The sequence below is a fragment of the Cordyceps militaris genome (assembly GCF_000225605.1).
Source record: "Cordyceps militaris CM01 unplaced genomic scaffold CCM_S00001, whole genome shotgun sequence".
Classification (NCBI taxonomy): Eukaryota; Fungi; Ascomycota; class Sordariomycetes; order Hypocreales; family Cordycipitaceae; genus Cordyceps; species Cordyceps militaris.
Window position 1 is genome coordinate 6,089,874 of NW_006271969.1, and position 27,403 is coordinate 6,117,276.

At 54.7% G+C, this 27,403-nt stretch overlaps 9 protein-coding genes across 9 annotated transcripts; 4 read left to right on the plus strand and 5 right to left on the minus strand.

Annotated features, from left to right (window-relative positions):
* Positions 1-1,565: 1,565 nt before the first annotated feature.
* Positions 1,566-7,259, plus strand: CCM_01883 (TBP associated factor (Mot1), putative; the record flags this gene model as incomplete). The annotated part of the gene is made up of 1 exon (XM_006667037.1): positions 1,566-7,259. One exon carries the CDS (start codon positions 1,566-1,568, stop codon positions 7,257-7,259), a length of 5,694 nt encoding a protein of 1,897 aa, XP_006667100.1.
* Positions 7,260-7,796: 537 nt separating this feature from the next.
* On the plus strand, positions 7,797-9,405 carry CCM_01884 (Hsp90 co-chaperone Cdc37; the record flags this gene model as incomplete). Its single annotated transcript, XM_006667038.1, has 3 exons — positions 7,797-7,820; positions 7,899-9,197; positions 9,265-9,405. 3 exons carry the CDS (start codon positions 7,797-7,799, stop codon positions 9,403-9,405), a joined length of 1,464 nt encoding a protein of 487 aa, XP_006667101.1.
* A 175-nt stretch (positions 9,406-9,580) lies between these two features.
* On the minus strand, positions 9,581-10,615 carry CCM_01885 (oxidoreductase; the record flags this gene model as incomplete). The annotated part of the gene is made up of 1 exon (XM_006667039.1): positions 9,581-10,615. The coding sequence occupies one exon, from the start codon at positions 10,613-10,615 to the stop codon at positions 9,581-9,583; it is 1,035 nt and encodes a 344-aa protein (XP_006667102.1).
* Positions 10,616-11,188: 573 nt separating this feature from the next.
* Positions 11,189-12,604, minus strand: CCM_01886 (Major facilitator superfamily transporter; the record flags this gene model as incomplete). The annotated part of the gene is made up of 1 exon (XM_006667040.1): positions 11,189-12,604. One exon carries the CDS (start codon positions 12,602-12,604, stop codon positions 11,189-11,191), a length of 1,416 nt encoding a protein of 471 aa, XP_006667103.1.
* A 1,156-nt stretch (positions 12,605-13,760) lies between these two features.
* On the plus strand, positions 13,761-17,480 carry CCM_01887 (chromosome segregation protein SudA, putative; the record flags this gene model as incomplete). Its single annotated transcript, XM_006667041.1, has 3 exons — positions 13,761-13,798; positions 13,858-17,120; positions 17,182-17,480. 3 exons carry the CDS (start codon positions 13,761-13,763, stop codon positions 17,478-17,480), a joined length of 3,600 nt encoding a protein of 1,199 aa, XP_006667104.1.
* Positions 17,481-18,093: 613 nt separating this feature from the next.
* CCM_01888 (50S ribosomal subunit L30) lies at positions 18,094-19,896 on the minus strand (the record flags this gene model as incomplete). The annotated part of the gene is made up of 5 exons (XM_006667042.1): positions 18,094-18,387; positions 18,459-19,142; positions 19,246-19,330; positions 19,421-19,663; positions 19,733-19,896. The coding sequence occupies 5 exons, from the start codon at positions 19,894-19,896 to the stop codon at positions 18,094-18,096; spliced, it is 1,470 nt and encodes a 489-aa protein (XP_006667105.1).
* Positions 19,897-20,131: 235 nt separating this feature from the next.
* On the minus strand, positions 20,132-22,878 carry CCM_01889 (PHD and RING finger domain protein, putative; the record flags this gene model as incomplete). Its single annotated transcript, XM_006667043.1, has 3 exons — positions 20,132-21,753; positions 21,875-22,347; positions 22,709-22,878. 3 exons carry the CDS (start codon positions 22,876-22,878, stop codon positions 20,132-20,134), a joined length of 2,265 nt encoding a protein of 754 aa, XP_006667106.1.
* A 1,060-nt stretch (positions 22,879-23,938) lies between these two features.
* On the minus strand, positions 23,939-25,078 carry CCM_01890 (FAD dependent oxidoreductase; the record flags this gene model as incomplete). Its single annotated transcript, XM_006667044.1, has 1 exon — positions 23,939-25,078. One exon carries the CDS (start codon positions 25,076-25,078, stop codon positions 23,939-23,941), a length of 1,140 nt encoding a protein of 379 aa, XP_006667107.1.
* A 538-nt stretch (positions 25,079-25,616) lies between these two features.
* On the plus strand, positions 25,617-26,518 carry CCM_01891 (Protein kinase-like domain; the record flags this gene model as incomplete). Its single annotated transcript, XM_006667045.1, has 2 exons — positions 25,617-25,790; positions 25,853-26,518. 2 exons carry the CDS (start codon positions 25,617-25,619, stop codon positions 26,516-26,518), a joined length of 840 nt encoding a protein of 279 aa, XP_006667108.1.
* Positions 26,519-27,403: the final 885 nt, after the last annotated feature.

Genomic DNA, 27,403 nt, shown 5'->3' on the forward strand with positions numbered 1-27,403 from the left:
GTATAAAACTGGTGTACTGTTATGCGGCGAACGCATGCTGTCATGGAACAAGAGCCAATACCGTCCACCGTTGCTACCTGGGAGGTAGTATTATCTAGTAGTGAAGCATCGTTGCCTGGTTGCCTGGGGAAGGGCCTTCGGTTGTCGCTGTGGCTGGGGTGGGTGGCACCGGCACAGGTGCAGTTATGCATATTACAAGGCAGTAAATACCTTGGTACCTAGGTATACAGGAATGGACGAGTTCAGGAAGCAGTATTAGTTAATACAGTATTAGTTAATACAAGATCTGCCTTGGTTGAATTACTGCTGTGAGTGTGAGCGCGAGCGCGTGAATCACGATAAACCCGTACATACGTACAGATATTAACTGATAAAGTGGAATCTGGAGACGACAAAAGGCTAAATAAACAGAGTGACTTGTTGGGGCTATTGATGTCGCCGAGACATTCTTGTACCTGGCGATAGGCCAGCAAAATTACGCAGCGTTGACTGGCCAGTCAAAGCCACCTCATTCACTACTGGGCGGGCCTGAAATTGGGGCATCAAGGGATGAACAGAGGGGACCCATGACAAAGGGGGCGCACTTGGGCAACCAAAAATGGCCCTAGAGGAAGAAAAAAAAAGAAAAGTGGACTCGCACAGCGCCAAAAAGAGCAGTAGGCGAAACAAGCAAACGGGCTGGCCACTGCGTGGGCAAGAAGTATAAAAGTACATCTTGTCACATATAGAGCTCACGGCTGCCCCTCTACCCGATTTCTCCTGTTCGTCCCCCCGAGCCAGACACGGCCAGAGCCACAGCCAGTTTGTTACTAGTTTGCCATCCCATCCAGCGCTAGTCGACTCGCTGCCGCATTACCTACGTACCTGTTACTGTATCACACCCACCAGCCACTGATTACAGCTGCCACACTTTTTTTGGTCCATCTTTTGATTGTTGCCAGCTGCCAGCTGCCAGTTGCGAGCTCCCCACTCAACCAACCCGCAAACGCACCTTGCTTGACCACTTCATTGGCGCGCGCGCGCAACACCTTTATCGCCAATTTCTGTTTGCACCAAGCGCGGTTATCCCGGCACATCGTCATCACCACCTCCAATTACTTACGTTATCGCTTTACTTTCCACCTCTTCTAACCTCCCGGTACCTGAGCGCATACGGCGCAAATCATTCTCAATCTAATCAGCATCGCCAACCTCGCCGCCCAGTGCGACAACCTCCATGGTTTGTCCGGGAACAACCTCCTGAACCAAATTTCTGTACAACACTCTGTAAGCACCATCATTCCCCATACAATACCCAAACGCGCACTTGTATGTGAATGCGCAGCTGTTGTCTCCACCGCATAGTTCACAGCCGTCGTGTTGGTTCTGCCACCAGTTGTGCGCTGCCGCATCGTGCCACTATTTCTCCCGATACTGTTACACTTGCCGGTTGCCGCCTCTTGTTTACTGCTCTTCAGCCCAATACCCTCGCCGACCCCACTGACCCCTCTTTGTCTCATAGTCACTGCTGCGCCATGTCATAGTTCCGTCCATCGCTGTCAACCGTCCGCCTTTACACATAGACCATGGCCTCCAGACTAGATCGCCTCGTCACCATCCTGGAGACGGGCAGTACCAGGCTCATACGCGATACTGCCGTCAACCAGCTGGCCGACTGGCAAAAACAGCACCCTGATGAACTGTTTAATCTGCTCTCCCGCGTTGTTCCCTACCTGCGCCACAAGGACTGGGAAACTAGATCTACTGCCGCAAAGGCAATTGGAAAAATTGTAGACAATGCGCCTCTCTACGACCCTAATGAAGACGATGGCGACCACGTCGCACAAGATCCCAAAAAGGAAGAGCCCTTTTCCACCGAGAATGGCCATGTGAAGAAGGAACAAGACGACGATAACACCGCCGGTATCGCCAAGATTGACTTGAAAGCCGACGAACAGTTCAGCCTCAATGCCGTCAATGTCGAATGCATTCTCAAGTACGGCCGCGAACTGCTGCGCGGCGGCGTCGAATACAGCCTGGCCGCGCTAGATCCCGCCGATCGTCTTGCGCATCAGAGAAAGACTCTTCCTGGTCGCCTTGGATTGCTCGATCGCAAAGTCGATGACGAAGAAATCGCTCCTCCCGAACCCGTCGGCGTCCCCCCCACACCGATTGAAGGCCCCAGCAATGGTGGCCTTCCCAGAAGCGACAGCATCAGCCAACCGGGCGAAGACTCTCAACTGAGCTCGAGACAGCTCAACGTTCTCAAACGGAAGCGAAAGAAGGAGGCAATAAAAGCATCCCAGGGAAAAAGTGGTTTCGGCGACCTGTCTCTGCGACGCTCTACCACGGCCAGCTCCGAAGCCATGGCCGAGGATATAACCATGACCGATCCGGATGCGAAAAAGAATGGCAAGATGAACGAATACTTCAACCTTGATCGCCCCGCCGAAACCGATGAGGACACCAAGGTCGTCAGCGAATTCAAGGGTCCGATGTTGCCCATCAAATCCGAAATCGAGACCGAGGACGATATGCACGGTGCCGAGTGGCCCTACGACCGTCTATGCGATTTCCTCAAGGTGGATATTTTTGATCCCTCTTGGGAGACCCGTCATGGAGCCGCAATGGCTCTGCGAGAGGTTATCCGAGTTCATGGCAGCGGCGCCGGCAGAGGCCCCGCCAGTTCTCGAGCCGAAAACGATGCGAACAACAAGAAATGGCTTGACGACTTGGCTTGTCGCCTTTGCTTTGTTCTGATGCTGGATCGTTTTACAGACTACAGCTCTGACACATCCGTCGCCCCCATCAGAGAGACTATTGGTCAGACCCTTGGATCTGTGCTCAAGCATGTTCCCGCCGCATCTGTCTACGACACGTACCGTATCTTGCATCGTATGGTGCTGCAGGAGAACCTCAAAATGGAGCGACCCGTGTGGGCCGTCTGCCACGGTGGCATGGTGGGCCTTCGATACGTTGTCGCAGTAAGGAAAGACTTGCTGTTGCAGCACAACGACATGATTGATGGCGTGATTGCCGCCGTCATGAAGGGACTGGGTGACATGGACGACGATGTCCGCGCCGTAAGTGCCGCGACACTAATACCCATGGCAAAGGAATTCGTCATGATGCGCCCTGCTGCGCTCGATGGTCTCACAAATATTGTATGGGAAAGCCTCTCCAATTTAGGCGATGATCTTAGTGCCAGCACGGGACGCATCATGGATCTTCTAGCAACGCTCTGCGGATTCCCCGAAGTCTTGGAAGCAATGAAAGCCTCTGCCGAAAAAGATGAGGAGCGCTCATTTACCTTGCTTGTCCCTCGTCTTTACCCATTCTTACGCCATACCATCACCTCTGTCCGCATTGCCGTCCTCAAGGCTCTACTGACATTTGCCAACCTCGCCGACGAATCTTCACAGGGCTGGTTGAACGGCAAGATTCTGCGACTCGTCTTCCAAAACATCCTGGTCGAGCGAGACAAGGAGACTCTCAATATGTCATTGGAGCTCTGGACTGCCCTAGTACAAACCCTTGCAACGAAGCCAGCCACTCTGGCTGATGAGTTCGCTCCCAATATCGATGCGCTTATGGAGCTGACCTTGCACCCGATTGGTGTCTCTCGATACCCTATTCCTATGAACGCCACACTCTTCCAAAAACCTTCTGGCGGTACGTATTCCATGCCTGCCACTGCCCAGAACGCAGCCGGCAGGCTGCCGTCGCCTGAAGTGACCGATCGTGCCCCTAAACGCCGGCGAAAGTCGGCCAAGACCGAGGAACCCGCACCAGCTCATGTTGGCCATGATGTCGATGGTCACATGATGACTGGCGATGTTGATCTTGTTGGCATGGATGTACTTATCCGTTCGAGGACTTCAGCGGCCAAGGCCATGGGCCTGATCATGTCGCATGTGCCATCTACCAAGCTGGATGACTTTGACGCTCTTCTCATCCCTGGTCTTTCTTCCGCTTTTGCGTCAAGTCAGGTTACTGCTTGTATTGTCATCGATGAGTACTGCAAGCAGACTGAAAATGACGTCAAGACCCGATATACCGACCATCTACAGCGCATCGTTGACAATGACCGGCCGGCCTTCTACCGTGATCTCGTCATTTACATGCAACGTGTTCGCTCACAGTGTCAGCAGCTTCTGTACATGTTTCGAGATCATGGCAAAGTGCCTCCCGGAAAGCTTCCAGTTTTACCCGTCGTTGTACAGGGTGAAGCGGAAGCCGGGCCTAACGCCTTCTCTCTGCTAATCGCGGAAAAATGTGTCGGCGATGATTTCGACAAGCTCAAGAAGATCATGCCGCCTGGCCAGCGCCTCATTGCAAGCCAGCAGCTCGCAGAATCCCGAGACGTCGCGCAGACCGCCGTCCAAGAAGCCACAACCCTGAAGGATGGTCGTGACGTCCGTATTAAGGCTGCAGCAGCATGTGCCCTGGTTGCGATGAAAGTGCTCCCTAAGAAGCCTAGTCCGCTCATCAAGGGCATTATGGATGCCGTCAAGACGGAAGAAAACCAAATTCTACAGTCTCGCGCTGCGGACACCATCGCGAGACTTGTTCAACTGTTCGCTGACAAGGGTCGACGGGGCCCTGCGGACAAAGTTGTTGCAAATCTTGTCAAATTCTCATGCGTTGAAGTGGCTGAGACTCCTGAGTTCCCCGTTCACGCAGAAAAGAAGGACTTCATTCTGTCAATGCAAAAGGAAGAAGATAGAGTCGACCATGCTGACGTTGCTAAATGGGCTAAAGAAGTCAAGGCTGCTCGCGTCACACGACGAGGTGCGAAGGAGGCCCTCGAAATTCTGGCCCGCATTTACGGTGCGGCTATTTTTGAGACGGTCCCCAGTCTGCGAAACTACATGGAGCAGCCTCTTGTGAAGGCCTTCTCTGGTGAGCTCCCAGAGGCTGCAAAGGACCCCGAAGATGCCTTCGGCCAGGAAATTGTGGATGCCTTGTCAGTCATCCGCACCATGACACCTACACTGCACAAAGACCTCCATACCTTTGTTATAGAGATGATGCCATTCGTCATCAAAGCGCTACACTCCGAGCTTTCTGTTTTCCGATACATGGCGGCCAAGTGCTTGGCCACCATCTGCAGCGTTATGACTGTCGAAGGCATGACGGCGCTGGTTGAGAAGGTTCTCCCCTCCATAAGCAACCCGCTTGACCTTCACTTTCGACAAGGCGCTATCGAAGCCATTTACCATCTCATTGCTGTAATGGGCGACTCTATCCTGCCCTACGTCATATTTCTCATCGTGCCCGTCCTTGGCCGGATGAGTGACTCGGATAATGAGATTCGTCTGCTGGCAACTACTTCTTTTGCTACGCTTGTCAAGCTTGTTCCGCTTGAGGCCGGTATTCCTGACCCGCCCGGGCTTTCTCAAGAGCTTCTCAAAGGGCGTGATCGTGAGCGCACTTTTATCGGTCAGCTGTTGGATCCGAAGAAGGTTGAACCGTTCGCTATTCCCGTCGCTATTAAGGCTGAGCTTCGATCCTACCAGCAAGATGGTGTCAACTGGCTTCACTTCCTCAACAAATATCATCTTCACGGCATTCTGTGCGACGACATGGGTCTGGGTAAAACACTGCAGACACTTTGCATCGTTGCCAGTGACCATCACCAGCGCCAGGAAGAATTCGCTAAGAGCCAAGCTCCAGATGTTCGCCCCATGCCGTCTCTCATCGTCTGCCCGCCTACGTTGTCCGGCCATTGGCAGCAGGAGATAAGGACTTACGCGCCATTCCTCAGTGTCACTGCCTATGTTGGCCCTCCTGCTGAGCGCAAGCTGCTGAAAAACAAGCTTGGAGACACGGATATTGTCATCACGTCTTACGATGTCTGTCGCAACGATTCTGAGTTGCTCGAGAAGCACAGCTGGAACTATGTTGTTCTTGACGAAGGTCACTTGATCAAGAACCCCAAGGCTAAGATTAGCCAAGCCGTGAAGAGACTTGCTAGCAACCACCGTCTCATCCTCACCGGGACACCGATCCAGAACAACGTATTAGAACTCTGGTCGCTGTTCGACTTCTTAATGCCTGGTTTCCTGGGTACCGAAAAAGTCTTTCTGGATAGGTTCGCCAAACCCATCGCAGCTAGTCGGTACAGCAAAGCGTCGTCGAAGGAGCAGGAAGCTGGCGCGCTTGCCATCGAGGCTTTGCACAAGCAAGTTCTCCCTTTCCTTCTGCGTCGTCTGAAGGAGGAGGTCCTGAACGACCTGCCACCCAAAATTTTGCAGAACTACTACTGTGACCCTAGTGATCTCCAGAGGAAATTATTCGAAGACTTTCACAAGAAACAAGGCAAGCAGCTACAAGCCGAGGCTGGACGAGAGGATAAAGAATCGAAGCAGCACATTTTCCAGGCACTCCAATACATGCGCAAGCTTTGCAATTCGCCTGCAATGGTGATGAAACCAGGAGTTCCCATGTTTGACGAGACGCAAAAGATTTTGTCGAAGCAGGGCACAGCGATTGACGACATTGTGCATGCACCCAAGCTTGGCGCACTCCGTGACCTGCTAGTCGACTGCGGCATCGGTGGCGATGATGGGGATACCAATGATCCTCTGTATCAGCCAATCAAGCCTCATCGCGCTCTCATTTTCTGCCAAATGAAGGAGATGCTTGACATGGTTCAGAACAAGGTGCTCAAGGAAATGCTACCTACTGTATCGCATCTGCGCCTGGATGGGTCTATCGAAGCCAACAAGCGACAGGACATTGTCAACAAATTCAACAGTGATCCTTCATACGATGTCTTGCTTCTGACGACCAGTGTGGGTGGTCTCGGCCTCAACCTGACTGGTGCCGACACGGTCATTTTTGTCGAGCACGACTGGAACCCTCAAAAGGATCTGCAAGCCATGGATCGCGCGCACAGAATCGGCCAGAAAAAGGTCGTCAACGTTTACCGCCTCATCACCAGAGGCACGCTGGAAGAGAAGATCCTGAACTTGCAGCGTTTCAAGATTGACGTGGCGTCAACAGTGGTCAATCAGCAAAACGCAGGTCTAGGAACGATGGACACGGACCAGATCCTGGATCTCTTTAACGTGGGTGACTCGGGACCAAGCCTGCTATCCGATAAGCCCCAGAATAATTTGGAAGGAAGAGAGGAAGATATGGTGGATATCGAAACAGGCGATGTACTGCGACAGCCGGGCAAGAAGGCCTGGCTGGATGACCTAGAGGAGCTCTGGGATGATAAGCAATACGAGGAGAGCTTTGACCTGGACGGATTTATGAAGTCAATGTCATGATGATGACCATGGGTAACTGCTATTTGTTTTGAAGCACATTTTGCTCATTGTCTGGATACGAAGGAATATCGTTATTCTGCTTGAATTGTATCGGTTTGCTGGGTGGTTATCGATTATCGAACTCGCTTTTATTATAGGTAGCTGGGTGGCTTCTGGCGTTTGGATTGTCTCCTTTACTTTTGTACAGTACGTCATTAGCGACTGCGTGGAAAATACCATTTTTGTCGAGGCTCTGATGAGGCCTTTTCTTTTCTACCACCACTTGATGACTGTTGATGACTGTTGATGACTGTTGGCGATGGAAATGGCTAATTTTATGTATTTCCACAGCTGTTTCCTTTGCGCATTTGCAGTTGCCCTGTCATCCATTCATAACCGAAGCACAACAAAGCAGACATGGGTCGCCGCAAAACTACCCCACCACGCGTGCTACCTAGAAGCTTCATGAATGTGGAGGGGCAAACAAAGCCTCAATCAGATACCCGCATCCGTATTTGTTTAAACAGCAAACGTCACCAGATATCACAGCCACCCACCATGCCGGTTGACTACAGTAAATGGGTACGTTTGGACGAGAGCTATTGGCTGCGTCTCGGTCCCCCGCATCACCTCTGCTAATCAAGGCATGACTCCCAACAGGACGCCCTGGAGCTCAGCGACGACTCCGACATTGAAGTGCACCCCAACGTCGACAAGAAATCCTTTATCCGAGCGAAGCAGACACAGATACACCATGAAAGACAGCAGCGCAAGCACCGCATGGAGGCGCTCAAGTACGAGGTCACCCTGCATCAGGCGCTGCTCCAGCGCATCGAGGCGCTGCTGGACTCTTTGCGGTCACCCACGTCCGAGGTGGCCGCGGCGCAGAACCCGAACCAGCTGGCCTTTCAAGCCATCATGGAGTCGGCGGGCAAGCCGGAGGACAATGCCCTGCCGCCCGTGCCCGAGGGCCTCCACGTCGACCCCAACCAGCCCACTACGTACTCGGCCATGATGACGCGCCTGCTCGACGAGGTCAGCAAGACCCTCGAGGCCAATCAGCCCGTAGACCGCTACAAGGCGATGGTGGACGAGATTCAGGTCCACGCGACACAGGTCCAGACGCTCATCCAGGAGAGCGGTGACGAGCTGGCCAAGCTGGAAAAGGAGGAGGGAAACAAGATTACGAGCGAGGACATTCATACCGGCTTCGACAGCTCTTTTGTCAACAAAACGGCCGGAGCGGGCGGTGACGCCACTAAGGTCGAGCTGCTCAACCCAAACTACAAACCATCCAACGAGTCGTCGTCGGCCAAAGACGCATCTGTCAGCACAGACAATGACGACGAGATGGATGCCTCTCCCGCCGCGCGCAAGTTTGCCGACATCCAGTCCACCGACTACTCGGCCAGCCTCGACTTCATCACCAAGCACCCGGAGATCCTGACCCAGCGAGACACGGACGGCCTGCTGGTGCTGGCCTTTGACGCGGCACTCGAGACGGGCCGCACCGACGACCGCGCGCGACAGTGCGTGCACCAGGCGCTGCTGCTGCAGTACTGCCGCGCGCTGGGCCGCGATGGCGTGGCGCTCTTCTTCAAGCGCATCACGGCCGACGGTGGCAACAACGCCAAGGAGGTCTTTTACAAGGACGTGCACGATACGCACCAGCGGATCCGCACGCGTGCGCGCGAGATTATTGCCGAGCGCGCCGCGGAACCCGTCGACGGCGTCGAGCTGATTCAGCTGCACGCCGTCGAGCCCGGCACTGCCATCGCCATTAGCGTGCCGGAAAAGGACAGTGAAGACCCCGAAGTGCAGGAGGCCCGGAAGATTTACGAGCACTTTAGCGACGAGATGCGCGCGGCGCTCGAGACGGGCTCGCTGGACAAGGTGAATGAGGTGCTGGGCAAGCTCTCGGTAGAGGACGCGGAGGAATACGTCAACCTATTTGGCGAGGTATGTGACTTCGCACGCACGAGAACACTTATAGGGAATGTTTGCTAACAATTCTGTGTGATGACAGGCCAACATTCTGAGCTTGGAAGAAGACATTATAGATGGAACGACGGAAGAGGGCCAAGAGCAGATCAAGGCGCTGGAAGCCAAGGCAGTGGCTGAGAGGGCAGCGGATGCAGAGGGGGAGGCGACTGGCGACCCAGAGTAAACGTTGTTTCGATTTATAGCATTGCACTGTATATATAAGTCAATAAAGTTTGAAATTAACCTCTAATGCCTAGTAGGGCTGTTTGGTAGAGCTTCGATGTCTCTGGCTGGCCGCTCTGGATTCTCTGCTTGGCTCATTTCTTCATTTCTTTATTTCTTCATGTCACATTCCTTTTCTACACTTGAATCTCTTTACCATGGCGCGCAAAGATGTCGGCTTCCCACTCGGTCAACAACTCCATAATCTCGACCGAGTCAGCCCAGCTCGGCGAGGGCCGGGTGGGCTCCCTGACGCCGGACGCGACGTAGTCTTGGACCTTTTGAATCTGGTGGCCAAACGCGTCCATGGCGCTCGGCACCGTGACCGTCTCCACGGCGCCGCCCTTGTACGTCTTGATGCGAAAGACGCTGTCCCCGGCCGGCGGCAGCCACGGGTTGGTGACAAACGTCAGCGACGCCGTCTCGCCCTGAATAGTGCAGGCAAAGTCGTTGCCGAACGAGTCGGACGACTGGATGGTGGCGAGCACGCCGGCGTCCTCGAAGCGCACGGTGAGGGCGGCGTCGCGCGCGTACGTGACGCCGTCGTCGCTCGTGGCGAGCGTGCCCTGGCCGAGCACGGTGCGCTTCCCCCCCCGCCACGCGCCGCCGGCGGCCGTCTCGAGCACCAGGTGCAGCAGCGACACCGGGTAGCAGCCGAGGTTGTAGATGGTGCCGCGGCCGCGCGGGTTCGCCTTGGCCGCGATGTCGGCGGCGTAGTAGGCTGAGAATCCGCGGAGCCGCCCGAGGCGGCCCCCGGCCACGACGGCGACGAGCGCCGCCATGACCGGGTGCGCGAGGTACATGAGGCCCTCGAGGAAGAAGACGTCGCCGGCGGCGCGCACGGCGGCCGTCATGGCGTGCGCGTCCGCCATGGTCGTCGCCAGCGACTTTTCTGACAGGATGGCTTTTTTGCCCGCCGCGACTGCGAGGAGCACCGCCGCCGCGTGCTTGTGGCTCGGAAGCCCGACGTACACGGCGTCCACGGCGGGGTCTGCGAGAAGAGCCTCCAGAGAGCTGTACTGCGTCGTGATGCCGTGCCGCGATGCAAAGGCTGACAGGCGCGCCGAGTCACGCCCGAACACGGCCTGGATGTGCGAGCCGTCGCTGGCGACGATGGCGCGCGCCACTACGTCGCTGATGAAGCTGGTGCCCAGAATGCCCCAGCGCAACATGACGACGAGGACTGTTGACGGACGCTGATGACAGGGGGAGGCTTGTTGGTGTTTGTGGTGCGTTGCACCGCTGGTGAAGGGGGGTAGGTAAGCTTTGACGGTTTGGTGCTTTTCTCGGGACCGGCCGTCGGCCCCCCGGCTTCGGACAAAGGCGCAGATTGAACTAAACCCACTCAACCGCTTTGGTGGCACGACGCTGGCGCTTTTCGGCTTTTTAACAAGTAGTCAAGGGTTTATCTGATCCTAAAGCTGATCGCTTCCGTGCTTCTGGTGGAATTAGTTTGACGGCGTGCTCCCGGTTCCGAATATGGTGCCAAGTGTACAATTACCCCTCCATACATAGGTCCTCGTGCTGGACCATTACCAGTGGCAATCTTTCTTCTTTTATTTTAAGTAATTACGACAAAAGAAAATGGAAACGAAATAATTGCAGTGCCGTCAATAAATTTGTATGAATTCTACCCTTTTTCGCCAACACGATCTCCTTCCGACGCCAAGTAATGATAGTCGCTCACCTATCCATACCCTTCTTTGACCGTAGATGTAAAGGAAGGTAAGACGGATTCCAGACTATCATGATGGACGACAGGCAACAATCCCTAGAAGGGGAAGTGAAAGTACCGTAAGAACAATCCAGGCGAAATACCCGGAACAAATTTGGTCCCTCACTCCAATAGCAAAAATTGAGCTAATGATGGGCGGCACTATAGATCTCACCAAGCTAGCAAGCATCTCTGCAATGGAATTGATCTTGCCCAGGGCATAAGGTCCAGGACTCACTTCGTTGAGTTGCAACTGCACTGCTGTAAACGCCATCCACACTCCTGGGACACAAAGCTTCAGAACCCAGACTAGAATAGACGACAGGGCAGAGGCCGCGTCGCTTCCGTCGCGGAGGAGCGCGTTCATCAATATATGGGCAGCGAACACACAAGGAAAGGCCACAGAGCACAGGCGAACAACTCCCATGGAGCCGACTCGGGCGTGAAGCAAAGGGAACACAAGCAAGAGCCATGTTGTCTCACTGAGTCCTTGCATCGCAACGTACATGGTGGACTGGGCCGTGGAGAAGCCAAATCCTCCAATGCTGACCTTTGTGTACAGGACAACAGGAAATATGGCAGTGCAAGAGAATGCAAGAAGCATAACTTGGCCAAAGATGAACATGGCGCGTGGGATGTTTGCGCATGTCAGAATCTGGAATGTTGTCGGCTTGTCTTCGCAGTAATTCTCTTCCTCGCCTTGATCAGAAAGAGCAGAGTGCAAAGTCTCTTGCAGGAAGATGGCAGATGCGACGGCGGCAGTTATTCCCAGTGAGCCGACGAGTAGCCCAGATAAGGCGTAGGGATACTTCTCCACGAATGGAATACCCGAGAATACGCCCGGGTACTGCTTTGCTGGGTCAACGAGCAAACCACCAAGAAGCGGGCCGAGAAAGACGGCGATGTTGCCACTCGTAGAGTACCAGCTGTATGCTCGCGCCCGGGTCTTCGCTGTGCTGTTTTCACCAACCATAGTACGAATGACAAGATTAGCGCTGGAGAAGACACCGGTCAGACCTCGAAAGAGAGCCATTTGCCACAGTGTAGTAGACATTCCGAACAGAACCTGGCCAACAGCCATGCCTACAAGGCTCGCTATGAGAACCGGTTTGCGACCAATTCTGTCGGCAAGACTGCCCCATGCCATCAAGAAAATGACTTGGGTGATTGAAAAGGCCGACTCTAGCAATCCGCTATAGAAGCCAATGTCAGCGTCTGCCAGGTCGCCATTGCGTTGCACCATCTCTGCCATGTAGGGGAAAATGCAGAAGAATGCGATGGGCTCCATTAGTCGTGCGTAACACAGCACAATGAGCTGGGAGAGCCGCGCGTGCTCTGCTGTTTGCCCATGCTTGGCTGATCCGTAGCGGTTGAGGTGCTGATGATGGAGGAGTGGTGTATCTTCAGCCGCTTCAAGAGCGGCGGCAGAATCGGCAGTGTTGGTCATAATGCGAGAAACGACAATGGCTAGACATTCCACGATATGAACTTGTGAAAAGTGAAAGCATTGCAACGAGTAATTATACTGTGACCGAGTAATTATACTGTGAGTGAGATTCTCGGTTTATCTACCCGCATTGACTCGACGAATATGGAAAGTTGGGGCGGCGGACAACAATCAATCGGCAAGTTTATCAAGTTTGGTGTAAAACATTGTCTTGAGTCTAGAAGTTGGTCATAGCTTGGTTATATTTTGCTCTTGTTCAATTTTGTTGGACGAAGGATCAATGGTATTGTTCGCCACGTATTTCACGCGCCCACTGGATGACCTGACGCCGACGAATTGCACATGCTCACCTCTAGACGGATGACAGCATGGCATGTGAGCCACGCAGCAGAACTGACAGAGATCGTCGCGATGCAGGGTGCACTGCATCACTGCGAAGCAATGTGCGGCATGCTCGAAGCCATGTCTCGGAGAAGCCACGGCCTGCCCTGCACGTTTGCGTTGTGGAGGCAGACTCGCGGAGCCATGCAGTTTGGCCAGCCAAGGCTTTCGGCAAAGGCACGAATTGCAAATACATTCATTCACATGAAAAAATCTCGACAATATACTGAGTTTGTTGTGGATGCTGATTTTAGATGCTGTTTGACAAATGTTGATCTCATCGCTCTGTTGTTGTAGTCCGCTCTGGCTTGAAATCAGCTATTGTACAAGATGCGCACACCTTTTCCATGAACAGAACGTTTTCCGAACTGAATAAGAACCTTGAGATGAATGGAAGAATGGTACGGAATGCATTCCTGTATGTACTGTAGTTACGGCTGCCGGTTCCGACAGTCGGCAGGTAGTGTTCACGTATTCATATAGACGAGTTATTCACATATCGAGCAAGCCGAGTCGTCCCGCTTATTGCATGACAAACCGTAGCAAACGGACGCTGCACGGTGCACGCCCCACACCATGGCCGGCTGAATAGCGGATGGCAGATGCCGCCGAAACGCGCGACCCTGTACCACTTAGCAAGTATCGCGGGCCACCAGACACCAGACGCGTCGTTGCGCATCACTTCATCACGACTTCCTCTTGCCGCCCACGAGCCAAATCGAGGCGGACTCACTGCAGCCCCCCAAATTGCGCCTAAGCGCCAGCGCAATCCATCATGTATATTAAACAAATTATCATTCAGGGCTTCAAGAGGTTTGTCCCGCCCAACACCCCGTACCCTCCAAACGCTCTCCCTCTGACCCGCGCTGCAGCTACAAGGACCAAACCGTCATTGAGCCTTTCTCGCCCAAGACGAACGTCATTGTCGGTCGCAATGGCTCTGGCAAGAGTAACTTCTTTGCGGCGATTCGCTTCGTCTTGAGTGATGCCTACACCCAGATGAGTCGTGAGGAGCGCCAAGGCCTCCTCCACGAGGGGTCCGGCTCTGCCGTCATGTCCGCATACGTCGAGATCATCTTCGACAACAGCGACGATCGCTTTCCAACAGGCAACAAGGAAGTCGTTCTGCGACGCACCATTGGCTTGAAAAAGGACGAATACTCTGTCGACCGCAAAGTAGTCACAAAGACCGACGTCACAAATCTTTTGGAAGCTGCGGGCTTCTCTCGCTCCAACCCATACTATATTGTCCCGCAGGGTCGCGTCACGGCTTTGACAAACATGAAAGAATCCGACCGACTCAACCTGCTCAAGGAAGTCGCGGGCACACAGGTCTACGAAGCGCGCCGCGCCGAATCACTCAAGATTATGAACGAAACAAACAACAAGCGCGAAAAGATCGACGAACTCCTCGAATACATCAAAGAGCGACTGGCCGAACTTCAAGAAGAAAAAGAAGAACTGCGCGGCTTCCAGGACAAGGATCGCGAAAGACGTTGTCTCGAATACGCCTACCATCACCGTGAACAGGTCACTATCCAATCTGCGCTGGAGGATATTGACAACGCGCGGCAAGATGGCCTGGATACTACCGAGTCGCGTCGTGCCGAATTCATTCAGGGTGAAAAGGCAATGGCCAAGTTTGATGCCGAAATCCATAAACTACAGCGCCAGATTGAGCTTTTGCAAATTGACCGCAGTCAGCTGGAGGAGGACCGCCGCGATAGTGCCAAGACTCTGGCAAAACTCGAGCTCAAGGTCAGAAATCTCAAGGAAGGCCAATCGGCCCACGAACAAGCACGCACTCAGCAAGCCACAGAGCTACAGTCTGTGCAGAGTGATATTGCAGCCAAGGAGAATGAGCTCGCCAAGCTTCTTCCCAAGTACAACAAGAGAAAGCAGGAAGAAACTGAAATTCGCAGGCAGCTTGATGCCGCTGAGGGCACCCGCAGCCGTCTTTTTGCCAAGCAGAGTCGAGGCTCCCGGTTTAAAAACAAGTCCGAGCGTGACGCCTGGCTAAAGCAAGAGATTAATGAGCTCACCGTCACCACTAGCACACAAAAGGCAAATCGCCTAGACGCTGACGAGGAAGTGCAGCGCGTTCAGCAGATTATCGCCCATGGGGAGGAAGAAATTGCTGATCTGCGATCTCGCCTCGCCAACTGGAGCAGCGACAGAACTGGCTACGCCGACCAGGCAGCCGAGGCTAGACAAGCTCTGGATCAACTAAACGACGAGCGCAAACAGCTGCGCCGCGAGGATGACAAGCTTAATTCAGTCATCTCCAACGCACGCCAGGAGAAAGAGCAGGCGGACCGAGAAATGTCACACGCTGTTGATGGAGCCACTGCCCGTGGTCTCGCGACCATTCGGCGAATGAAGCAAGACCAGGACATCCCCGGTGCTTATGGTACCCTGGCTGACTTGCTCCAAGTCAACGAAGCATACCGCTTGCCGGTTGAGCAGATTGCCGGCTCTAGCCTCTTCCACTACGTTGTCGACAACGCCGACACTGCTACCTACTTGGCCGACATCCTGTTCAAACAGCGTGGTGGACGAGTCACATTCATGCCGCTCGCACAGCTCCGATCGCGACACATCAACATGCCAAAGTCAAGCGACGCGGTGCCACTCCTCAGCAAGATCAGCTTTGATTCCATGTATGAGAGGGCATTTCAGCAGGTATTTGGAAAGACTGTTGTGTGCCCCAACCTGGCAGTGGCTGCACAGTACGCTCGCAGCCATGGCGTTGACGGTATCACTGTGGAAGGTGATACGACCAACAAACGAGGTGCTATGACCGGTGGTTACATTGATCCTAGAAAATCGCGACTCGAAGCAGTACAGTCTGCAAACAAGTGGCGACGCGAATTCGACGACTTGATTACGCAGTCTCGCGAGTTGAGAGAGCAGATTGAGCGCAAGGACCAGGAAATCACGGCAGCCATGTCCAATGTGCAGAAGGCAGAGCAAAAGCTTCGACAGGCCGAGGACGGTTTTGAGCCTGTGAAGCATGAGCTGCGGAACAAGACTGCGCACATTGAGGCTGAGAGAGCTCACCTTGAGGCTGCCATGAAACGGCGCGACGCTGTGGAGAAGAACATGAGCGTGTTCATGGAAGAGGTAGCTGCTCACGAAGCTGAGTTGAGCACTGAATTCAAGAAGAGCTTGACTGCGGTTGAAGAGCAGGAACTTGAGAGTCTGAGCCTCACGACTCAACAGCTTCAGCAGCAATGGAATCAAATCAGCAATACTAGACGAGAGCTGGAGCGCAGGAAACAGTTTCTCGAAGTTGATCTCCGCCAGAACCTGCAAATGAAGCTAGACCAGCTCAACAGTCAAGCCTTTGAGAACTCTGCCTCATCAGGTACATCTGGGGGTCTGGGCGATGTGCAAAAGGAGCTCAAGAAGGCACAGACAACGCTAAAGACGGTCACCAACGGCCTGCACGAAACGGAGCAGCAGATCGACAACCTCAGGACTCGTGCCGAGACCCTCCATGCCGAGCGCGGCCAGCGCGAACAGGCGCAAAACGAAATCTCGGCGCGGATCGAGAAGCAGCAGAAGCGCCTGGAGAAGAGCTTGCAGCGCAAGGCGCTCCTCACAACGCAGGCCGCGGAGTGCGCCAAGAATATCCGGGAGCTGGGCGTGCTGCCCGAGGAGGCGTTTGACAAGTACGAGAACATGGAGGCCAAGGTCATCACGAACAAGCTCAAAAAGGTCAACGAGGCGCTCAAAAAGTACAAGCACGTCAACAAGAAGGCCTTTGAGCAGTACAGCAACTTTACGCAGCAGGAGGACCACCTGATGAAGCGCCGCAAGGAGCTCGACGCCTCGCAGGGCTCCATCGAGGAGCTGGTGGAGCACCTGGACCGCCGCAAGGACGAGGCCATTGAGCGCACGTTCAAGCAGGTGTCCAAGGAGTTTGCCAGCATCTTCCAGAAGCTAGTGCCGGCCGGTCACGGTCGTCTTGTCATTCAACGCCGGACGGACCGTCGCCAAGACCTCGAGGAGTCGGACGAGGAAGCGCGCGGCAGCGTCGAGAACTACATTGGTGTCGGCATCAGCGTCTCCTTCAACTCGAAGCACCTAGACGAGCAGCAGCGTATCCAGCAGCTCAGCGGTGGTCAAAAGAGTAAGCCCCCCCCCTTCCTCCTCAACTCTCGTCCCCCCATGCTAACACGTCGCCCCGCTAGGTCTTTGCGCGCTCTGCCTCATCTTTGCCCTGCAGCAGACGGAGAGCAGCCCCATGGTCATCTTTGACGAGGTCGACGCCAACCTGGACGCGCAGTACCGCACCGCCGTCGCGGCCCTGCTCGAGAGCATCTCCAACGAGGCCGGCACGCAGTTCATCTGCACCACGTTCCGCCCCGAGATTGTGCACACGGCCGACAAGTGCTACGGCGTCACGTTCCACAACAAGACGAGCGGCGTCAACTGCGTGCCCCGCGAGGACGCTCTCAACTTTGTCGAGGGCCAGGCCAAGCCCGTGTGAGAAGTAAAATGAGGGGACATGAACATGAATGAATATGGGGTTGGTTCTCGGCTGTTGGATGTGTGTGCGTGTGTGTGAGAGAAGGGCACGGATGCCCGTGTCTTTGTTATTTGGCTTGGAGCATTTGGCGTTGGAAAAGGGGGATTTGAACTTTTTTGTCAAGTTATGTGGGCTGGGGATATCCTGTAAATGGACAAAGTGTGTTGGCCATTTTTTTTCCTCCTGTTTTGGACATGTTTTGCTTGTTGACAGCAATACTACATGGTCATATATATTGGCCATTATGTTGAGGGCTGATCTCCATACTAGTTTATATCTCATGCATGTTGCCTGCAATTTCAATCCGGCCATGTGGTGCATGTACATCTCGAGGGGCAATTCTGTCCTTTTTGGTCAAGCCGAAGTCCCTCTGTAGTTTTGATATGCATTTTTTGAAAATCAAATAGAGAAACAAGATTGAATATCGCACAAGGCGAAGAAGATAATTGTACATGTCAACTTGGTCACAAACAACCAAGCCGCTCAACCCCTGCGTTTTCCCGCCATGCTGTTATTTGTACACTTTTTTCGCTTGTCCATCGGCTTTACACTGTCTTACACTGGAGAGCCATCTCTACCGATCCGACATCATGTTGCGCACGCCGCGAAAGTAGGCCGCGGGCAGCGCCTGCTCGAGCTCCTCGCGCGTCAGCCACTGAAAGTCGGTATAGCCGAGGGAGTTGCCGGCGAGGTCGGCCTGGCCGGCCATGATGCGGCCGCGGAGGTAAAACGTCTTGCGGCCCTTTTTCTGGACGGCGCCGTCGGCGGCGCGCGTGGGCTCGTCGATGAGGTGGGCGACGGGGACGCGGCCGACGATCCACGTATTCATGTTGACGCCGGCGGCCTGCTGGAGGGCCCGCTGCGCCGCCTATTTTGACAGGCATGGTCAGTTGTTTTTCATCGAAGTTTTTTTATCTTCTTTCGGATATGTGTACGTACCACGTGAAGGTTCTCCGACTCGGCCAGTACGTCGGCCGGAAAGCCCCAGCCGTCCTTGCCCTTGACGACGAGGTACAGCGTCTGGTCGAGCTTCCTGTCGAGGCGGCGGACGTCGCCGCGCTCGTCGGCCTCGGTGCGGCGGGGGCGCGGGGCCGGGACCTCCATGAGGTCCTCGGGGGCAATGACCTCGGCATCGTCGCTGATCCTGGCCTGGGCGTCACGCAGCAGACTGGCGGTGGCGGTCTCGGGGGCGCTCAGCGGGTCGCCGACGAGCAGCTCGTCGTCCCACGCCGTGGCGCTGTGGCCGTGGTACGCGCCGAGCTCCTTGGCCACGGTGCCCTGGCGCTCCTTGACCTTGAGGTCCCAGTCGAGGCGCCGCGGCGTGTCGGGCTTGTAGTAGATGGACGGGATAAAGGCCGTGTTGAGGCGCTCCTCGAGACGCTTCTGGTAGAAGAAGAAGGCGCTCTCAAAGGGGTGCAGCGGACGGGTGAGGAGCGGCGGGCGTGTTAGAATCAGCCCGGAGCGAATGTCGTACGCGGTGGCGGCGGACGCGGGTGGTTGTGAGGTGGAAGGGGCGGTGGTGGTGGTGTCGATGACGCTGACGGCAGAGTAGAAGCGCAAGGGGTGCGTTCGGGTGGCAGCGCAGCGGGAGCAGATGCTAGTAGCAGAAGCTGGTGATGATGACTGTTAGCAAAAGGGGATTCTCGTCGTTTTGGCTTGCTGTTGACTTTCTCCTTCGCAAGGGGCGAGTCGAATTGACCAACCGGAGCGGAATAAACAAACGTACTAGATAGCACGGATCGTAATGTCCGGCTTCCTCTGCTAGATGAGGACATGACTGTCGTTGGGACGTTGGTTCACCCTGTCCTCGACTGCGCGAAACGTGGAGAGAATTTGGAGTTGCTCTCTACCTTGTACCCGCTAGGCGCTTTTTTTTACCACTGCATCCTCCTCCTCAGCACGCGACAGAGCAAAGCTTCAGAGCAGCAAAATGAATGCTTAGGTAACCACTGCGCACCTGAATCCTCAGGCCGCCAGCATTGTGCCCACCACGTAAAAAGCAGAAACGTCGGCCACCGCGCCAGCTTTCTCCTCTTCTCTTCTCTTCAAGGCACTTTTTCCTTATCGTCAAGACTTGTTTGTACACCTCCAAAACGTCGTGATCATTTATAAGTGCCGAGAGAATTCCTATCGCAGTCTTTTCGCTAGCGGCACCTGCAAAAAACCTCACCGGGTCCTGTTAGATAGATACTGCTGACATGTCATGTAAACACTCAACCATTGATTGCATTTGGAAGCCCTTAGCGCGTGTTTGGTCGTTGTCCTGCTCGGGACATGCGCGACATGTGTATATTTCAAATGCTTCGAACGCCCTGGGAACCATAACTAAAAACTCAAATACATAATCATCCTGACTCCAGCTGACAATGAGCGACATGTTCTATGTGCTAAGAAAAATTTCGCTAGAAAATGACCCTCTGCCAACAGATCTTTGGTCCTTGAAACGCCTTGCTTGGATCACCCCGGTTGCCAAAAATCAGAATAAGTCATAAAAGAAGTACAGCGCATATAGCCAACGAGTATTGCAGACATTATCGTCGCTGAAAAATAAAATAATAAAACGCCTCCCTTCCTGCAATGCAATGATAGTCTGTGTTGCCGTCTTGTCATCATCAAGCGGCTGTCAGATCAGATATGGCTTGTGCGACAGCCTTGTCCGCTTTTTGTTCCCATCTGCGCCGGGTGGCTTGATCAAGTACCGAGGCACCCTTGACTTCTTCGTACAGTCGTCGAGAAATATCTCGATTGATGGTTGCATATTGCTCTGTTGTCAGCTTCTGCGCACGCCAGTGTGGCCGCAGAGCCGACTTGACAATGTCGTTGATGCTTCTCTTGTCCTCTTGAGTCATGGTGAGCCTGGTCGGAGAGCTATCTGGCGTGCGTGCAATGGTGGTTTGCGGCCGGCGAGGTCTTGGCTGGCGAATTTCCACTGTTCGGATCGCTTCCGCGCGCGCAAGCCGTGACTCGGAGTCACTGTGGTCGCTGCTGTACCGGTTCGGTGAATAATTGGCAGGAGCATAGACGGGTTCAATATGGGTGCTGAGGGAAAGCGTCGGGGAAGTAGGGCGCCCATTCAGTCGGGGGAGCGGGGGTGGTGTCAAGCACATGGCCCTCGGGCTGCTATGATTTGAGGTTGAAGGCGATATGGCGGGAGAGGATGCATCGGGCATCTGTCGCATAGGTAGCGCCACACCATTCTCATCTTCCGACTGCGCACTGGGTTCCAGTTCCTTGAGTAGGGCAGAAACAAGGGCGGGCTCGATTGGTGTTAGTTGGAGCTGTCCTGCTCGCGACGGTGAACCATGAACAGGGGCAGTGTCAATGCCGGGCCGGGTCTGTTGTTGATTGGAAGGACCTGCCGCAGCGGGAGATGGAGCAGAGGTAGAAGGTTCGACATGTGTGGGTAAACGGCGGGTTCGTGGCCGTTTCAGTTTCCTCTCGGGCTCAGGTATAGGCTCAGCAGGGGATGCGATGGAAGAGGTGGCCTTGCGCTTGCGTGCATTTCCAGGCGTAGGAGCACCTTCGGCTTCACGAGCCATGTCGAGGGCTCCCCAGGCCCTTCGTTCATCGCGAGTCTCCTGTATAGGTGGAGGGGGTGGGGGGGTTGCGACAGGTTGCAGGCGTTCACTAATCTGGGGAGGGATGGTGCTGACGAAGGCATCGTGGGCACCGAGGCGGTTGGCAATGGACATGCGCTGCTGCCAGCGTTGAAGTTCATGGAGATCGAGCTGCTGAAATCGGCGGAAGTTTTCGAGATCCTCGTCCTCTCCGTCGAGGTTGTCGAGGTCGAGGTCGCTCATCTCGTAAAAACGACCAGAGAACTGGCCCCAGGGACCTTGCCACTCGGCATTGCGAGCTTGTCGACGAGCCCGCCGCCAACGCGCACGCGTGCGAACATGCAAGCCACGATGTTGGCGAGCAGCGGGTCGGCGAACCAGCCTGGGGTGTGGTTGTGGTGCTTCGGAATCGACGGGCTGAGAGCCATTTTGTGATTCCTCTGTGAGCTCAAACGCGTGGGCGCACTCCATGCAGTACCAGTCGCCATCGGGAATGTGGTCGAGGCCGAGGCAGTGGGTGTGGTAGGCAGCATCGCAGCTGTCGCACAAGAGTAGAATATCTTCTCGTTCGGCGGAATTGCAGACCGGGCAGGGGTTGGAGACTTCGTCTTCTTCTTCGGCGTTGTCACCGAGCCATTGCTGGACGTCGAACTCGGCAACCTGTTTCTTGTCTTTTACTGAATATGTCGAAACGGCGGTTCCTATTCAAGTAGACGAATGGTTAGAAAAAAGGACAAGCAGTTGGAAAATTCATCGGACTGGAATGCAGGGTATCGAGGGCGGGTGTGACTGTCATACCATCAAGGCCGTTGTAGACGCGAACGGAGTGGAACGGAGTCCTGCATATAGGGCAGGTGTTGGTCTTTTGGGCCCATGAGCGGATGCAAGTATCGTGAATAATGTGTTCGCAGCCGTCCAAGGCAGCGACAATGTTGAGATAGCTATCATCGGGCTCGCGGAGTTGGGTTTTGAGGGCGAGGGGGACAGAATCGTCAGAGGAAGTGCCGTTATTGATGTTGTTAGCGGGCGTAGGCAGATGGTCCAGGCATATGATGCACTGGTCGGGCTCAGACATGGTGCCGATTGTGACAATACGGGCCCGAGTCTGACGAAAACATGTAAAATCGAAAGAGAGGGTGGGGAGAAGATGGAGAAGAGAAGAGAAGAGAAAAAATAAAGAGCAAGAGACGAGGCCGGGGGGGTGGACGGGGATGGGGATGGGGATGGAGGCGAGCAATGGTGTTTGGTGGTGGGTGGTGAGCGTGACGACCCTGCGAGTGTTATAACGGTGGTGGAGTGTGGATGATGTGCAGCGTGGCCGTAGGTGGGATTCCAGGGATTCCTGGTGTACACGAGTGAGTTTGAGGAGTTGAGTTGAGTTGTGGTGCACTGTGACCACTGTGACTTGTAAAGTTAGTGCGGTGGGACACGGCAACGCTGAAGCGGCGGGCCAGGCAAAAGGGAAGCAAGGGAAAGGCAAAAAAGGGAAGGGGAAAGAGACCAAAGGCCCAAGGCAGAGGCGGGCCAGCCAGGCTGAAAAGGCGGGCGGTCGTTGGTGGCAGATGTCCAAGTCGGTGGAAGGTACCTCGAGCAGAGAGAGACGAGCTCGCAGTTGAAGGTATCTTGCGCTACGATAGTTCAAAGGACAACTCATGACCAGTGGGACCATCCCAGCCAGCCTGACGGCCCACGGTGCCTGCAGACGTAGGTACCGGCATTCTGTTGTGCGCCACCTGCCTTCTATGAAGTCGCCTACCTACAAGGTAGGCGGGTGGGTAGTGAGTACCAGGGTACTCTCTCATGTAGGTCCATCAAGTTCCTACAGTGTGGACACTACTACAAAGTAAAACCGTGACAGTTAGAGCAGAAGCCGGGTTACTTGTTACTTCTCTAGGGGATCTGATCTGGTTTGGCGAAGCACTAAAGTGCACTGTGCAAGTGGTGCCAGTAACTAGTGCCCTCACCACAGGTACACAGCGTTTGTCGTTGTCATTGGGCTTAATCACCAAGCTGGCACTATGTACGTACGTATGTACATAGTATATATCGGTCAGTTTATCATAGGAGCACTTGTCGCCCCACTCCACGGTACGTCCGCTGCGCCAGCGGCTGTGTCAGGGCGTCAGGGCAACCATGGTTTGGTTATGCGGCGTTTGTCCGCAAAGTCGAGAGGCCACGCAACAATTTGGTCCAGAAACTTTAGAATAAACCCAAATATCAGTGAAAAACGAGGCTGCGCAACCTTGATGTTTGATGTAGTCCGAATAGGTACATCTAGTCACGTCTCGTGATTGGGCTACATACCCCGCGCCGTTTCTGTCAAAACAAAGTACCGAAATTGTATTCGTTTTCGTTGTACAAGTGTAACAGACCAAGTTTGTTTCATTTGTCCCGCCTGGTCAGCTTGAAGCTGTATGATTGTATGGAGGGATGAGAGAAGGAGAAGAGCTTGGGGGACGGTGCTGTTTTGCTCTTTATTTGTGCTCTGGTGTCTACACTTGCTCTGTCCCTCTTATTTAGGCAGAGATAAGTAAGTACCAGCTGAAAATTGGTCTTGCAGGTTCTGGCTATTCTGGCTACACAGTTTGACAGTGTTGAATTCACTTTACAACTGTTGCGTCAAAAAGCATATAGGGCCCACTATAACTTGTATGGTGGAATTTCTAATTTGTAAACCTAATTTGTACTCCTAGCACGATTTTTCTCTTCTTCACCAAGTTCATCGACTTCAATTACATTCATTGCAGTTATTAGGATATAATAGCGTTTAATCTACCATGCCTCAATTATCGCAGCACACTCGACAGGCCAACCAGGGTCAGTCATCGCCAGCACACTCGACATGCCAGCAACCCTGCCCCATCAGTCATCGCCAGTACCGCTCGGCATGCCAAACTTGGACAAGTCATCCGTACTCTGTCCATCCATCGCCAACTCGGCCAGATTCCTCCCAATGGCCGGCGCAAACTTGAATGCGTGCGCCGCCCCGAGCGCCACAATCACATCCGGATGGCTGCCCAGCGCGCTCAGAATAAACTGTCGTCCCGGCGTCGTCGTGTACTGGCACGTCACCGTGCGCAGCGGCTCCCTCGCCTCGTCGGGCAGAAAGCCTTTCAGAAAAGCACACAGATCGTCCAGAATCTTGGGCGAGTGCACAAACGTGCGCTCTTCTGGCGTCATCAGGTTCATCGCGCAGTCCTGGCCCACCTTGATCGTCGGCTCGCCGTACACGGGAAACCCGTAGAAGCACGGGTCCGCGTGCCAGATCCACACGGGGAACCGGCTGGCCTCAAACGCGGACACGTCGGCGGGCTTGAAATACGTCACCTGCTCCTGCGAGACCTGCAGCGGGATCGTGACGCCCAGCGGCGCCAGCAGCGCGTTTGTCCACGCATCCGTCGCCAGGATGACCTTTTTGGCGGAAAACGCGCCCCCGGCCGTCTCAAGCACCACACCGCCCCCGTCCTGCGGCTTCACAGCCGTGACGGGCGAGCGCTCCCTGAGCTGCGCGCCGTGGACGCGCGCCAGGTGCTGCATCGCCATGACGGCCTTGGCCGCGTGCACGATGCCCGAGTCCGGGGTGTACACGGCGCGCACCGTCTGCGCGACGCTGTACTGCGGCCACCGCGCGCGCACCTCGTCCGCCGTCAGCAGCTCGTAGGGTATGTCGTTGTGCGCCAGGCTTGTCGCAAAGGCGTCGGGCGACAGCGGCCCGCCCTCGGGCAGAAACACCAGGCCGCCGGTCGTGCTGGTCAGCGTCTGGCCGGCGGCGGCTTCGAGGTCCGCCCAGTCCCGGTAGGCCGACTTGGCGAGCGCGACGTAGTGCGGCGCCTCGTACGAGGTGCGGATGATGCGCGACGTGTCGTGCGATGCGCCGCGGACGTGGCCGAGCTCAAACTGCTCCAACGCGATGACCTTGGCGCCTTTGCGGGCCGCGTAGTAGGCGGCGGCGCTTCCGAGCGCGCCGAGCCCGACGACGGCGACGTCGTATTCGGTTGTCATGGCGGAGAGGTTAGATGGCGAGGTTCTTGATGGACGTGGTAAAAGACGTGTAAAGAAGCGCTGTGGGAGCTGGTGCACCCTCAGAGCCCAAGCCGTGGGAGCCGGGTTCTTTTATCATCGAGTTGGGAGTATTGGGAGCAGTTGGGCGTGCTACCAACCTCACCCCGCACATGGCCATGGCTATTAGTTACCAGAGAGTCTCCGATAACGCAGCGTTGGTCAGGTGCACATGGATGGCTGATTGTGTCTCGAAGCTCGAAGCCCGCCGAGTCTACCCCGGATTCTAGACCTGCCCAAGTGTGGAGCATCTCAAAATGGTGGCGTACACGGCTCACAAAGGGGTAATATCTTCCCAAAAGCAATATAAAAAATAAAACTAGAATGAAACTCGCTCCTGATATCCGTGAATACTTCATTTTATTGAGTTTATTAAGTTTATTATATAAATCCTTTTTATTCTTAGTAAAAAACGTCACGACAGGAATCTGTGGCACAATCCAGCCGGCGATTCATTCTTCGTTCATGAACCATGGAAACCATGAATGACAACAGCACCTCACAGCCCCCATCCTCGCCGCAGCCCAATGAGGATTACGAGATCCAGTTACCCGTGTACCGCCGCCCTGGCGAGCCCGAGCACTACCGTCTCTCAGCCGCGCGGCTCGCGGGGCGCCCCTATCTCGAACGCCCACTCCCCGCGGCACAGCCCATCGTAAGTTCCACGCTGCATCTCTCCATCGCGACGTTTCCCTGCTCACCAGACGCCGGGGAAAGCACTTCTGGTTCCGGACCCGGTGCCTGTCGGCCACGGCTGCCCAGCTCTCCGATCTGCACCCGCACGTGCTCGGCCTCCAGCTTCGTCCATCCGCCGTCGCGAACCTGATCGCCTCTGCCGTCGGCCTCCTACCCCCCCGCGTCCAGGGTTGGATACGCGCTCTATTTCCTGAGTGGTTTCTCCCTGACTGTGTCGTCATGAAGATGCGGAAATCCGGCGAGTGCGAGGAAATCCTAGACGAGCATTTTGATGCCGAGCTCAAGGCATACCGCCTGATGAGACCGATCCAGGGCCTGATCATCCCGCAGTTCTTTGGCAGCGTGCGCTATAAAGGCCAAAGGGCTATGATCCTCGAGCATGTTCAGGGCATATTGATGTCGTCGCCTGAGGGCGCCACCTTGAGGTTGAGCGAGCTGGCCGCACTGCTCCTGCCGTGCTACCGAGCATTGCATCCATTTCGCGTGCAGTACGACGACATTAACCTGTCTAACTTTGTCCTGGTGGATGGGAGGATGAGGGTTTTGGACTTGGAGAGCGCCGTGTTTGATTCCTCGGACCGTGATATGGCCCTTTTTACAAAGCTCAGCATTCAGGAGCTGGCCCAGAGATACATGTCGATGCAGGCGTATTATCGACACGAGGGGTCGCTGGAAGCGGCTGAATGAGGCCGTTGGCTCGCGTCTGAAGAAGTGAATGTATAAACGTGGCCTTTGTAATACCCAAAATCCGGGCTGCACTGATACATAACCATCCTGCAGCGCCAAATTACAGCTCTCGGCTGGGGAACAGGGCGAAGGTGTGGCGAATAACGCAGAGTAGAAACAGATCCAGTCTCTTGTATTTTGCGTTGAGCTCTTTTTTATTGATGGTGTTGTTTGGTTGTGGTTGTGAGGGATAGTGAATTGAGTACCTCGCGTTCCTTCCTACCCGACGGAAATCAGGGAATCACGACCAAGCTTAGTGGCCGTTGCTGAGTCTCAGCACCAAATCAGCTGCAAGAAACCGGTCGCGGGCACCGGTCAATTCTTTGTTTTTGACGTGTTTACCAATGTATTTAATTCGTTTTCGAACCCTTCGTCGATCCGTTCATCGAAGTGACTGCCAATGCATTGATTCGTTGCGAACCTCTCCGTCCTCCGACTTGTAACTCTTGTCAAGCCGGTGCTCAAGGTATTTATTACGCCGACTAGAATCCCGGGTCTGGACTCTCAATTATCTCAAGTCGACGGTCCATCGTCTCTGGAGTCGGCCGCAGACCGAGATCTCAACACCCTTTGGAGCGGATTCAGTTTGACCGGATTCAGCACGCTTGATTCCACTGATCGTCTCCTCGAAAGTCTCGGCCGGTTTCAGACATGGACGAACTTGGTCGACACGCCGGCTGGGCCGGTCAGGATTACCGACGACGCCTCCGGGCTGCCGTCGTGGCTGCGAGTCATTTTGATCGTACTCCCGGTCCAAATATACAACTACAGCTGGCCATGATGTTCCTCGCTCTGCGCAGGAGGGGACTGGGTTACCTGCCCTTTGTCGAGTGCCCGTTTGTTGAA